Below are 14,757 nucleotides of genomic sequence, written 5' to 3' on the forward strand. Positions count from 1 at the left end.
GTGTAAGGGTCTTTCCTTGTTTGGCTATGCATTGCTAAAGGAATTCCACTTGATTGCCTAATGGGAAGTCATTTCATGGAAAAAGTAAATACAGCCATATGAGTTTGTTTGGAAATACTTGAAATGTTCTCTTTTAAATACAATGAATAAAGCATTAAAAGTTAAAAAAAAAAGGGAAGAATTTTTTTACACAAACTTGCCTTCTTTGATGCCAAAAATACTTCAGACAAACTGTCTTCTAGTACTACCATTTAACTTACTGATAATAAACTAAATTCTCCCTGGTTGTGCTTCCCGCCTGTTTTCTGAGTGTGTAAAGGGTCTTTGGTTATTACTTAAAGCTTACTATTTCTCAGTAGTCACACGTTAAATGAGTTAAATTTTAAAAGGAATATTTTGTTTGATCTAAAATTTGCTTTAAAGTATGTAGCCTACTTAAATATTATAATTATCATCTTAGATTTCATATAGGGTTGAAAATGATAATTTTTAAGGATTGTACTCCTATCCCCCAGTTTTCTAACTAGTTTGTGGTTCTACTTGGGACTAATAAAATATAATTGGGGCCAAAACTTTGAGGGAAATAAGATGAGGGTGGGGTGATGGTGGTGGAAGATAGCCAAAAGAGGAGATATTTGGTGTAATATCACTAGATATCATTGGTTAGTGTAGTAGAGTTGAGAGAGATCACCTCTCAATTGGGTTTTTACAGGGCATAAAATATTTAATAACGCCGTGAGAAGAAAGAAAATTTCATAATGTGGAGCTTTGGCAGCTTTCTCTGTATGGTAAAATTCCATTTCCGTAAGTTGTGTCTGTTTCTAGTGCACAGAAAACAGATGAAGGCCATTTATATATAATTCTTCATATCTAAATTTTTCCTTAGGTATGGAAAGGGGTATCATTAACATAATATGCTTTTATAAGCATATTGTGATTCCGCTAGGAATGTATCTAATATATACATTCTTACCAATTTTCTTATTTAGGGACTATGTGCGGAGTGAACTGGAGTTTGCCTATGAGGGACCAATGTATTTAGAACCTCTCTCCATGAATCGGTTTACCACAGCCTTAATAGGTAAGTATTATAAAAGAATTAAAGTGTAGGTAGGAACCGACCAGTCTTACTAACTTATAAAATTCGTGCATGCTCATTTGTTTTTAAAACGGAATTCTCAAAAGTGATTCATGGTGACTTTTCCCACATATAACGATTGTTTAGTGGTTTTTTTTTTTAAGTCTTCTTTTCCCCATGTATAGATTATGTATTTATAGTCATATTGTACATAGTGCACAATTGCTTGTGTTTTTTTAAGGGTTTTTTAAGTATTTGAGAAGATTAATTTTTAAATAGAGCTAATTATTACTTTGGAAGATTAACATGAAACACGTAATATCTTAAATTTACTTATTGCTGTTGAAAGCCATGACCTTATTGTCAAAAATAAATGTCCAGAAACATCAACAACTTGAGATGTGATTGAAATATTCAGGTAGCAGAATGTTAAAAATAGAAGTGTTGGCTAAGGCCTAAAAACAATATAGATACAATTTAAAGTGAAGTACCAGACCCCTGCTACCAGAGTGTACCATGCCAAAATGCAAAAAAGGAAGTGAGAGAAAACCTGTTTTGTGACTTTGAAACTCACCCATGTAGAAGGTGTTAAAAGGCCTAATATTAGAGATTAGAGGAGGATTTCTTCAGAGAGAACTCTTTTTTTCTGAAATACTTCGCCAGCCCTTTACACTAGAGGATTCACTGGGGGACCATTTCGGGAGTTATGTGTCTTGTGTGGTGAAGGGGGGAATGCTGTGGTGTTTGGTTACATGGATAAGTTCTTTAGCAGTGATTTCTGAGATTTTGGTGCATCCATCACCTGAGGAGTGTACACTGTACCCAATGTGCAGTCTTTTATCCTTCACCCACCTCTCACCTTTCCAGGAGGCCAGAATTCCACTATATCATTCTTGTGCCTTTTCAGCCTGCAAAATCTAAAACTACATTGTCCAAAACTAGCCACATGTGGCTGGTAAGCACTTGCAGTGTGGTGAATTGAGATTAAGGTGTGCTGTACGTGTAAAGCACATACTCAATTTCGAAGACTTGGTACAAACCAGGTTAACTTTTAATATGTCTTGTTAACTTTTAATATAGATTGAATGTCGTCTGTATGATGATGTTTAGGATATGTTAGGTTGTATAAAATATATTGTTGATTTCACTTGTTTCTTTTTACTTTTTGAAATGACACTAATAGAAAATTTAAAATTATATTTGGCTTACATTATAATTCTAATCTGATATAAAGGACTAGCAATAGGCTAGTTGCTTGTTGAGTGTTTTGACTGTGGAATGAAAATGACTTACAGGGTTTTCCTGTATCTTCTGATACAGGAAATTGTAGAGCAAAGGATATAAGTTTCTTGTGAACTAGACAAGGGCCCCAAAAGTCTGTGTAGGATTTTCTTAGGTCCTGTTCAAGAAGGCCTTTTAGAGGGATGAGAAGACCTCAACAGGGATTGACCTTCCAGATTCCCAGGAGCTGAGAAAAGAGCCAAAAATGGCCACTTGAGGGTGTATACCAAGCACCAACGGTACTGCTGCAGGCGAGAGAGCCACAGTGGTAGGAACGGTTTCAGAAGAACCCATAAAAGTGTCCAGGGGAAAATAAATCAGTTTTAGATACCTCAAGTCTAGGAAGCACCAGTAACAACCACATCATTATAAGAGTCCAGTTAAGTAGGAACCTGCCTACTTCCCTCCCTCTCCTTCTTCCCTACCCACTTCAATCCTGGGTGAGTCAGAGAGAGGGGGAGAAGTGCTAGGTCAAAAGAGAGAAAGAAGCCAGCCACAGCCTGTCCATCTCCTCTCCCAATTGCAGGTTTTCTATCTTAAAGCATAAAGGTCAAAATTAATGCTTTCCCTAGAATGCCTGAACTCTAGAGTAAGGGATAAGTCTCAACTTTAAATCTATTTGGAAGTTTCAGTTATTATTAAATTGAGACAGTAACCTAAGCTAGAGTAGAAAAGTTATGGGACTTGCCTTGGATTTTATCTAGGGGCAGGAAAATCACTAATCTCCACAGAGTGGATTTTAAAAGACAGCAGAGGACAAAAATAATGTTGCTTTATAACTATCGTTATGAGTTGGCATATTTATTAACAGTAACATTCAATAATGAAAATATTTGCTAAGTTAGAAAGCTTATAAAGTTTTACTTTATGATGGATATACTTGTATTATAAATATGAAGCATATTTCTTAAAACTCTTCTTATCAGTGGCCATGGTCTTCTGTTTACTTAAGATTCAACTTTCCAAAGTCCATAAACTATTAAGGAACATGTTTTCTTCCAACTTAGATTTTAAAATAATTTTCTGGTGTTTTTCTTCATTTCAGTAACAAACTTTTTTGAAAAACTAGGTAATTTTAATATGCCATGATTTCTTAGGGTTGCCAACTTCTTGGAGATATTTCTAATAGTGGAATCCTGAAATCTAAAGAGTACATTGGGATTTTGGTTTATGCAGAGTTTAAAGTTGAAATAGGCAAATCAGAAGACAAACAACTTATTCTTTTGTAACTTCAGGGGAAATTCCACTAACAATATGACTCCTTCCTTCTTTTACCTCAGCAGGAGTAGTCTTCTCTTAAATATGCCATATGAGTCATATTCTTCTATGAAAGAAGATAAAGGGAGTCTGTAACCCCAGCACTGAGGACCACATGTGCTGGCATAGACTTAAGGGAATTTTCAGAGCTTGGAGGAAGTTTACATTGTGCTCAACAAGGACATTTAAGTTTCATAGCTATGAACACTTGGTGGCCTCTTGTTTTCTATATAATTAGGAGTTTTTCTTTTCTTTCTGCCTTTATGATTATTTTTCACATTACTTTAGTATCAGTTTTTTAAAGGCCAAAATTAATGCTTTGTGAGATAAAATACCGTATGTATTTATGACATAGTAGATTGTTATAAGTGTTTGGTCTTATGTAAAAATGGTTGACATTTTTGTATTTGTCTAACACAGATTGAATTTTCCTTATTCAAAATGCTTGGGACCATAAATGTTTTGGATTTCTGATTTTTTTACATTTTGGAATATCTGCATTATATTGCTGTTTGGAAATCCTTAATCCCAAAATCTGAAGTCCAGAATGCTCCAATGAGCATTTTCTTGGAGCATCATGTTAGATTTTAGGGCATTTTGGATTTTAGATTTTTGGATTAGGAATATTCAACATGTATATGGATAGAATACAAACAAGTCCCAAATTTTCATTTTGGTTTTCATTGACAAGAAGTGAGAGAATATGACTAATGATTCTAAATTAATCTGGAAAATAACATTCCGTAATCTCCAAGAAATTCTGAAAGGAGCAATGAGAGAGGACTTGTCCAATCAGTATGATGGAACAGGGTGGTACCATCATTAGAATAGATCACTGAAAACAAAAAGTAACAAGTTCTTATATAGACCTAAATATGTAAAAGAGTTTGGAGTTTACTACAGTGGCATTTCAAATTAATGAGAAAGGAATGGATGATTCCAGTAGCCAGTTTTGAGATAACCAACTAAACACGTACAAAAAACAAACTTAGATCTTTATTTTCTTATTCCACAATAAATCAAATGTATTAATTTTTAAGTTAAAATTAAAAATTAGCGAAAAATTACTAAAAGAAAATACAGCTATTTGTATAATCTTGAGTGGGGTAGCCATGTAATAAGCCATGGCACTAAAGGTGGGTACCATTAAGAAAAAAAATGGTTTGACTATTTTCAATATATACTTTCATAAGAGAATAAAGTTATTTAAAATATTAAGACAAGGGACATATTAGAAAAATGCAATCATGTGACTAAGGATTACTATTTCGATCAGGCAGTAGGATACATATTCTAGTAAAGAAAAAAAAATGGGCAAAGAATGTGAACATTTCACCAAATAGTTGCAAATGTTTTTATATACTTATTGATAATGTTCAGTGCTGCTAGTAACCAACAAAATGCCAATTTTAAAAAATTTGGGAAATATTCCCTGTTCTTCCCCTCTCTAAATTATACTCACTATGGCAAGTTAATAGAAAAATGGCCACATTATACACTGGTAAATTGTTGCTGGAGGGCAGTCTGACAGTGTGTCAAAGTCTTTAAAAATGTTTTTTTTCTGATTCAGTAATTCCTAACCTAAGAGAATATTAGGAAATGTGTTCCAAGTAGTTTATACAAGGATGCCATAATGTAAAAGCTTATTCACACAAAGCATTTTATAATTATGGAATATTTGGAAAAGGCTAAATGCAAATATCATGTCACATACATTCAGTGTACCCCAGGGTGTTCTTAGGGCTACCTTTGGGTTGTGGGATTTTAAGAAACTGAGAGTTTCCCATTTTGTTTCTCTGTGTTTCTGAGTTTAATATAATGATCATGCCTAATCCCTAGTAAGAAGAATTTATTTAGTTTTGAGTTTTAACTTATGATTTAGTTATTTGGGGCAGTTTACGTGGCCCTCCAAAAATAAAGATTAAAAAATTATCAGAACAAATATTGTTGCAGTATGATCTTGAACAAGTAATTATATCTCTTGGATTTTATGCTTTCACCTATAGACCAGAACAGTTAAATACTGAGTACCTTTGGAAAAGAAGCTATGTATAAACAGTAGCAACTGAATTGTCACAATACTGAATTAAACATTGTTTAAAGTGTTCTTCATATTATACATGCCATCACAGACGACCAGTGGAGATTTATGCTGCTCTTTCCAGATCAGCCCTATGGAATTAGTATTCAAAATTCACAGAACATGTGAATATGTAATTATAGTCAGATGAAGTTAAAGTTTCATTTAAAATATTATCTACGAGATTTTAGTTAGATTTCTTCAAAAGTTGTGTTATTATCCTTATCAACAGTGTTTTTTGTTTGTTTTTATTTTGTGGATGCCAAATGCTCAAAATTAAATGTATTCTATTCCCTATTTTAGGTCAGCTGGTGGTGTGTACTTTATGCTCCTGTGTCATGAAAACAAAGCAGATTTGGCTGTTTTCAGCTCACATGCTTCCTCTGCTAGCACGACTCTGCCTTGTTCCTTTGGAGACGATTGTTATCATCAATAAATTTGCTATGATTTTTACTGGATTGGAAGTTCTCTATTTTCTTGGGTCTAATCTTTTGGTACCTTATAACCTTGCTAAATCTGCATACAGAGAATTGGTTCAGGTAAGACTGACAACCACAAACAGGTAGATAAAATTCTACATAAATGTTAAGTACATTAAAGTTACAGTTCATTTTTATTTCACAGTTACGGTACCATTCGTTTTTGCAGTTTCAAAACAGCAGCTATTTTCAGCCCAATTAGGAGCATCTGAAAGATTCTTGATTATGTTCTGTTGAGAAGGCAGTAAAGTGAAGTGGTTCTCTTAAAGCAGATTTATCTGAGATCATACCCTGATGCTGCTGGTTCACTAGCTGTGTAACCTTGTGATAATTGCGTTACTTTGTGTAAAACGGAGCTAATAATGAAAGCTGTGCTTTCCTCATAGAGTTCTGTGAGATTTAAATGAGTTTAGTACCAGGCAGACAATGTTCCATATGTGTTAGCTATTGTAATGAAGACAAAAATAATAAAGAATTGAATACCTGTAAGTCAAATCCTGCTTTTTCCTTCTGATTATAGTCTGCTGTGACTATAGTTTCTTCCCTTTGTGTGCCTAATTTAAACAGGAAAGTTAAATAGTTCTGGGTTATAATATGATAGATTTCATTTAGATACAGTACTTGAATTGACTTTGCCAACATAACATGCTTTTTGTAAAAGTTTCTCCCCTACTTTTTTCAGCCTTTGCTCTAAGATAAATTACTCCCAGATACAAACGATACACATTTGGGAAATAAATGTTTCTGTTTGGTTTAATTGATAGTTTGTAATATATAAAATAGATTTTAACCTGACATTGGTATAAAAAGAGAGTGTTAAAATGTCACTGTCTTCCACCTCTTGACTGTGTCCTTAAGGTACAGGAAGCTCTCAGATAGAACAAACTGATACAGCTAAGTGAGGTATTCTCTTGTGGCCCCAGGGGCAGATCTTTGAGAATACTTTCTCTAAGCTTTTGGCCTTAGCCTGATTCTATCTTCGTCTTACACAGTGATTAACTTGGGCAGTTTTCCCAGGAGTAGATCTTCCAGAAAAGGGATTATTTCTATAGTCATTGAAGAGTGGCTTCATGGGGAAGCAGGGCAGGAAGGGTTATAGTTGTATTCAGGGTAAGAATGACAAATTTAAGATACATATTTTTTCTTTGAATTCAGTCTTATGAGGGTTATCTTAGTTTGTAATAAATAATGAATATTCAGTAAATACTTATTGAATATTAAATATTTATTGAATAACCTCAGCCTTCATTTTTTAATGTCATGTTTAGTTGGTTGCCGTAAGATTCATACATCAACTAGATGTAGTTGTCGGAAATATAGGGTATAAAATGTGTGACCAGGAAAGAATTAGATAAGCAAGAAATGGAAACAGACAGGTTTTTTTAGTGGTCTGTTTCTTGAATGGAAAAGAAGAAAAGTATTCTCTGCCTCTTAATGATGAGTTTGCCTGATAATAATTTCACAGCTAGTTGGGCAGTTTCCTTTTTCTTTTAAGTCACTGGGGAAAATAGAAGTTAATAGACTGAGTTGTAGAAAAAGCCTTTGCTTTACTGATGAAAGAATTTTAAGTTTAGAATAATCTGCAAGTCAATTTATTTTAACTTAATACTTAAAGATCTTTATACCTTATTGAAACATTTCTGGTATCACACTGAGAGATTCTAGCAAGACCAGTTGACTGCTAGATTTTGGTTTTGTAAGCTGCCTGGCAGAATTCCTGCTGTGTCACCAGGGTCTGGTCCGTGACATAGTAACTCTAGAAACTTGGTTACACCTATGCTCTTAGATTGAATCAGATTCTGTGATTGATTTTTCCTAATCAGTTTCATAAGAAGAGTGTTTTATAAACTAGAAAACTAATTTAGTGAGTTGCAGATTATTAAGCCCCCTTTTTTTTTAAACATATATCCTTTTCCTAGTGTTACACTTGGCAAACCAAATGGAAAAACATAGCTTGATAAAAACACAGTAGGAGGAAGGGGAATTGATGTGTATGGGAGAAAAAGACTTGCTAACTATCTTTGCTCTGTAAAAATTTTTTCCAGTGATTAAGTACTCTTTAAGTACTCTTCTTCCATTGAACTATTTCTCATTTGTGACATTTCTGAATAAACCCTGGAAGTTTTTACTTTTACATTTTTTTCCTAGTGCCTCAAGCAGTGTTGTATTGATTCATGCTAGTCGTGATTATTTTCATTAGACATGAGTGTTTACCATGTCTCCTCAAACTACCTTTTAAGGTTATTTTGTACTGAATATGACCTTATTTTGACCTTATCCCTGAACTATTAGGGCAATTTACTGTTGCTATCGGATAAGTGTGTGTCAAGTGTTAATAATAATGCAAAATTAGTAAGTTTTAAAAAACATACTATTTATTAACTATATAGGCTAACTTTAAAGGAATTTAGCTGAAATAGTCTTGGAATAAAAGAAAAGCTATTTAATATTTTACTTCTGATTTGACTCTTAAGTGTTTAAAGTGCTTATCGATGGTGATGCAGGAAGTTTTCCTATCTTATGTTTTTATTTAGGTAGTGGAGGTATATGGCCTTCTCGCCTTGGGAATGTCCCTGTGGAATCAACTGGTAGTCCCTGTTCTTTTCATGGTTTTCTGGCTCGTCTTATTTGCTCTTCAGATTTACTCCTATTTCAGTACTCGAGATCAGCCCGCATCACGTGAGAGGCTTCTTTTCCTTTTTCTGACAAGGTAATTAATAAGAGCCTATGATACTATATATAACCTTAGAAAGAGAAAACTTTGATCTAGGAATAGTAAGTTTTGCAGATTACTTTTATCGTTCATGTTACACAACTTCGTATTTTGTTAAGGTAGGATTTTCATTCACAGGATACCTAGGTTTGGCAATGCAGGGAGGTGCTAATATAATAATGTGGTTTATTTGGCTGCACTTGGACCAGAGTGTAGCAAATGATTTGTGGAAAGGTACATAGCAAATTGTAAAAGTATTTTTTCAATTTCAAGTTAAAATTATTGGGTCAATTAGAAAAAAGTATATTGTAAAAATAACATTTATTGAGTATTTAAAATGTACCATACCATTAAACACTTTGCCTCACATTAATCTTTACAGCAACCCTAAGAGATAGGTGCCTTTATTATAATTATCATTTTATAGCTGAAGAAATGTACCAGGAATAACTTGCCCCAGGTAACACTGCCAAAAGAAGCAGAACTGGCACTCAGACCCACCTGAGTTCGAAGCCTGTGACTTACTCTGTGTACTTTGCCTATGTCACTGTTGCCTTCAGTATTGAGATAGAGTCCGGTAATTGGTGAAATGGGTAGATAATAGTACTTTACTGTCTAACCGAGGGGTGTTCAATCTTTTGGCTTTCCTGGGCCACATTGGAAGAAGAATTGTCTTGGGCCATACATAAAATACACGAGCGCTAACAATAGCTGATGAGCTTTAAAAAAAAAAACTCGTAAAAAAAAAATCTCATAGTGTTTTAAGAAAGTTTACAAATTTGTGTTGGGCTGCATTCAAAGCTGTCCTGGGCTGCAGGTTAGTCAAGCTTGGTCTAACCCAAAATGATGCTAAGACTCAGTTTTTAATATTTAGGGGTTTTTGTTTTGTTGTGTCTTTTTAAATCTCATGTCATTTGAGTCATTTTCCCATTTTATTGTGAGCTTATGCTAGATCCACATTTGTTATTTTTTCCACTCTTGAGTTTGAATCTTATATTCTCAGAATCTAGTACCTGAATATACATCTTGGTTCCCCCGCTCATTGTCACTTTAAAAAGTAGGGATGAAAATTTGTCCTCCTATAAAGTAAATATAGGTAGATAACAGTTTTAAGTTCTAGTTAATAGTCATTGTTTCTCAGCCATCCAGTATGATGGAAGACTGTACTAAGTGGTGTAGGCTATGAGAAATTTAAGACAAGTTTACTATCCTTAAGGAGCATGTTACTAGGAAGGCATTAACACAAATGTAAATATCATTAAAAATATACGGGACAGAAACCTGTTTTAACAAATAAGTGGGATAAACTTATATTGGTACTGAATCAGATTTTGAACTTTCTAAAAATGAATAACAATTATAAGTAGCTTCTATAAACATGCAGTAAGTTGATGTCAAAGTCAAATACATTTTAACGATTAATTTAGTGTTAAGTAAATTTGACTATTTGTTTTTGATGTAAGTATTATGGAGGTTTTATGCAGACTTTTTTTTTTGAGATGGAGTCTGGCTCTGTCGCCCAGGCCGGAGTACAGTGGCACAATCTCGGCTCACTGCAACCTCCGCCTCCCAGGTTCCAGCAATTTTCCTGCCTCAGCCTCCCAAGTAGTTGGGATTACAGGCATGCGCCACCACACCTGGCTAATTTTTATATTATTAGTAGAGACCATGTTGGCCAGGCTGGTCTTGAACTCCTGACCTCTGGTGATCCACCCACCTCGGCCTCTCAAAGTCCTGGGATTACAGGTGTGAACCACTGCGCCTGGCCTGAAGACTTTTAAAATGACCCCAAAAGTAACTGAATTTAAAGAGAAAGAGAGACAGTTCTGTGTTTAGGATAATAACCTCAGCGTGAGACTGAATTGGTGGTGCTTTAAACCAGATTGTTACCTGCTGCAAAGCACAGTAAGATGAGATATAGCATAGTGCAATAGGCTTAACAATTTACTAAGCCATGAATGCATTTGGACTTACTTACAAAGTAAGAAAATAATATTCAGATATTCTATGAAGTTTAGATACCTTGCTAACATAATTTTTTTCTCTTCATCTTCTATGCATAGCCAGGATAGATTGCCTTTTTTCATGATAAGAATGTTGTAATTTGCTTTGAGAAGTTCCCATATTGGTTCTTTTGTTAATTTATATCTCTGTAAGAGTTATTCTCTGTTCTTATTTATGCTTTTGTGTGCCGGGTAATGTTTATGTTTCTTTGCCAGAAAACAACTTATTTAGAAAAAGAGATTGGGAGCTTACCAGAATACCCTGACTAAACAAACACACCAACCAACAATAAAGCACACAAGATCAAACTGCAAATCAAAAAAAAGGGTTTTTTTGCAGCTAGAAAATAGAAATTAAGATTTAATAAAAATGAGTTACTGAATGAAGAGAAAGCAAAGAAAAATTTTATAAATTTTCCAAACTCTTTCACTTCCCCAAAGCTAGGTCGAAACCTTTGGTATTTAGTATGCTCTCTTTTGAAAAATAGCACCACACTTTTTTTTCTAAAATAAGAGAAAAAGAAAGTGCTCTATTTCAATACGTGATTAAATCATATTGTCCGGGTGTAAAAAATTTCTCTAAATATGGAGAAGGGTCCGTAAAAATAGAGAAATAGTATGGACCTTAGGTTACATTTTCAGCCTTTTTCAGTAACAATGAAGTAAAATTTTAGTTGGTTTTCAGCCATGATTCTCATGTTGTAAAATTATACACAATTTGTTTAAAATTGTTACTAATGATTTCAGTGTGAAAATGCCAAACATTTCAGAAATTAAATTTGTAGGAATGTCATAAAATTAATTATTTTTTTCTAGTTATTAGCCACCATGATTGGTAGATATTTTGGTTCCTAACAGAAAACCAGACTTTTTTTCTCATCATAGTGTACATGGGTACCATGTAAAATTAGATGCTTTCACATAAAAACCAACTAATAAGCAATTGTGTAGGAAAGATAACTATATAGAAGCATGGAGCTGCATAGTAAAGGACAAGCATTGATTGCCTGAATGAATTCCTCATACATATAAGTGAAATTCTTCTTTGAAATTTAAATCTTAAGATGTAGATACTATATAAGGGCTGGGAGCATTAGCTCAAGCCTGTAATCCCAATACTTTGGGAGGCCAAGGTGGGAGGATCGCTTGAGGCAGAAAGTTTTAGCCCAGTTTGGGCAACATAGCAAGACCTTGTCTGTATAAAGAATAAATTAGCCAGGCACAGTGGCACGCTCTTACAGTCTTAGCTACTTGGGAGGCTGAAGGGAGAGGATTGCTTTTGCCCGGAAGTTCAAGGCTGCAGTGAGCTATGATTGTACCACTGCTCTCCAGCCTAGCAACAGAGCAAGACCCTGTCTCAAATAAATATATGTATATATAAGATAGATATTGTGTAAATGCTAAATCCATCTCAGTACATAATAGTACATGTATTTATAAAATACATAGAAGTTAGTATCTAAGAAGTTCAATGAAAATATTTCCAAGTTCTAATGTAATGTCTTCCAGTTATCCTTATGAATAGTATCATAGCAAACTTTTATGTTAAAAATTAATATTAAAATTATTTTTAAATAGTCTTGGATCAAATTCTTGGGCATGCTTTTGAAGTAACTCCTTTTTTAAAAAATGCCTTTGTCTCAACCTAAATTTTAAAATACCAGTAGTATGTAAGATACTGATGGAGTAGGAGGAGTGATACACCCTGCTCCATAGCAGTTTGGTCAAATAAGGAGTCGCAGCAAGTATTCATATTATAATGTAGCGCAGTGAACAATTTGAACAGCCAACATTTTTCAGGAAGAACAGTGGGCAACTGTACAAGCTTCTTTTGAATACTTGTCAGCATGCTAATTATATATTTCTTAAGATGTGAAGATTTAGGCTCTTTGAATTTTACTATATTTGAAGATGATAGATAATAAAATAAGACCTTGTTTCAGATCTGGTGCTATGTACTGCATATTTGCCAATGAGATAGAAAAATGTGGGTTTGAAGATGAATAAGATGGTTAAATTATTAATGGAGTAATTGGGTGATTTCACCTCAAATTTTGGTTTAGGATGTTTTAATTAATGAGGATCAAATCAAGCTTGGTGATTATTTAAAGTCCTTAATGTTTTTACTCCAAATGGAAAGTTTACGTCTGTTAATTTCCCCCTCTTTTTTTCCAGTATTGCGGAATGCTGCAGCACTCCTTACTCTCTTTTGGGTTTGGTCTTCACTGTTTCTTTTGTTGCCTTGGGTGTTCTCACACTCTGCAAGTTTTACTTGCAGGGTTATCGAGCTTTCATGAATGATCCTGCCATGAATCGGTAAGTTCTTCCTTGATTATGTCTAGAAATGTAAATACTATAGATAACTTGAGGAAGTAATGATGAATTTCTTTGGCTGATGAATTTTAGAAGAAATGGGATTGGAGAGTTTTTTTTGAATGGTTGCAACATTTGGGTTAAAAAAATACATTTCCATGTTAAAGATGTATTTGTATTGTATGTATTAACACATTATGGTGAATATTGGACACCTTCCTTTCCTAGATTTCTTTAAGAGATTTTCAGAAGCTTGCTTTTTCCCATTTGAAGTTTAGCCTTGTTAAAATCTGATTTCTATACAGTATTTGATATTAATATCTGGCTCATTTACAAAGTCTGGTTGGAAAACTTCTATTTGTCTTAGACGTTATTATTTTTGCCCTCATCGTGTGGTAAAATAATAGCTATTATGCCTTTGCACATGTAGTGATATATATGACTATTTCATTAGTGTTATAAAGTTAATATACTGATCAGGTTTTTAGTCTGGATTAAGTCAGAATAGATTTTAAAATATGTAACAAGAGTCTAAGCCTTTGGATTATTTTTCTCTTTGAATTAAATGAGATTCAGATTATTTTATGTTTTCTGAAAATGTATGCTTTTTTTAGGGGCATGACAGAAGGAGTAACGCTGTTAATCTTGGCAGTGCAGACTGGGCTGATAGAACTGCAGGTTGTTCATCGGGCATTCCTGCTCAGTATTATCCTTTTCATTGTCGTAGCTTCTATCCTACAGTCTATGTTAGAAATTGCAGATCCTATTGTTTTGGCACTGGGAGCATCTAGAGACAAGTAAGAAACCTCTTAATATTCTTTAAATTAACTCATGTAATATTCTTTACATGCATTTGTTGTCTAAATATTTAGGGAATATTTAGAGATAGAAAATGGATATGGGTAATTGGTATTAGCTTAGGTTAATTCAACAAGTTTATGTTTTTATTTTTCCTATATGAGATGTTTGACTTACTTGACTTTTGTTTTTTTCTCTCAAGATTTTTTAGTTAAAAATCACATCAAAGGCCATGTAATTATAAGTTAACTTTTTCTGCTTCAGATGAATTTAATACTTTTTATATTTGTCCAGTTTTAAAATTAATAACATAGAGCATAAAATTTAGTCTAGCATAAATGTAATAAATAATATGTAATTTTATTCTGTGTAAATTAGTTAAAGGAGAGAAAGCATTAAGTGAAATGCAAATGAAGGAGAGGAAAAATAGAGGCTCTCAGGTAATCATAAAATAGACATTTATGGAAAAACAGCCTAATTTGATGGAGTTTTAGACAATTTCAACTGACTGGATTATAAGGATTCTTGACAATTTATAGGACCAAATGAAATTAATAGTTGGATTCATATACATCTTGCATTATAGTAAAATTTTAAACTCTGTATATTTTATTGATACATAGTATATATTTTTGAGGTTCATGTGATATTTTGAGAGCTGTATACATTGCATAATGATTAAATCAGGATAATTGAGGTATCCAGAAATTTTTGTGAGGGATAAAAGCCAAACTATTATTTAGTTCCTTAAAGAT

At 33.6% G+C, this 14,757-nt stretch overlaps 1 protein-coding gene across 2 annotated transcripts in view; it reads left to right on the plus strand.

Moving 5' to 3' along the window:
- Positions 1 to 14,757, plus strand: part of RNF145 (ring finger protein 145) — a 50,092-nt gene that overhangs the window by 25,311 nt on the left and 10,024 nt on the right. For both annotated transcript variants that reach the window (XM_030825777.1, XM_030825772.1), the window contains exons 4-8: positions 990 to 1,081; positions 6,000 to 6,235; positions 8,710 to 8,885; positions 13,067 to 13,207; positions 13,819 to 14,001. In XM_030825777.1, the coding sequence (XP_030681637.1) occupies positions 990 to 1,081; positions 6,000 to 6,235; positions 8,710 to 8,885; positions 13,067 to 13,207; positions 13,819 to 14,001 (828 nt within the window). The remainder of the gene's footprint in view (positions 1 to 989; positions 1,082 to 5,999; positions 6,236 to 8,709; positions 8,886 to 13,066; positions 13,208 to 13,818; positions 14,002 to 14,757) is intronic.

This window comes from Nomascus leucogenys, chromosome 2 (assembly GCF_006542625.1).
Source record: "Nomascus leucogenys isolate Asia chromosome 2, Asia_NLE_v1, whole genome shotgun sequence".
NCBI lineage: Eukaryota > Metazoa > Chordata > Mammalia > Primates > Hylobatidae > Nomascus > Nomascus leucogenys.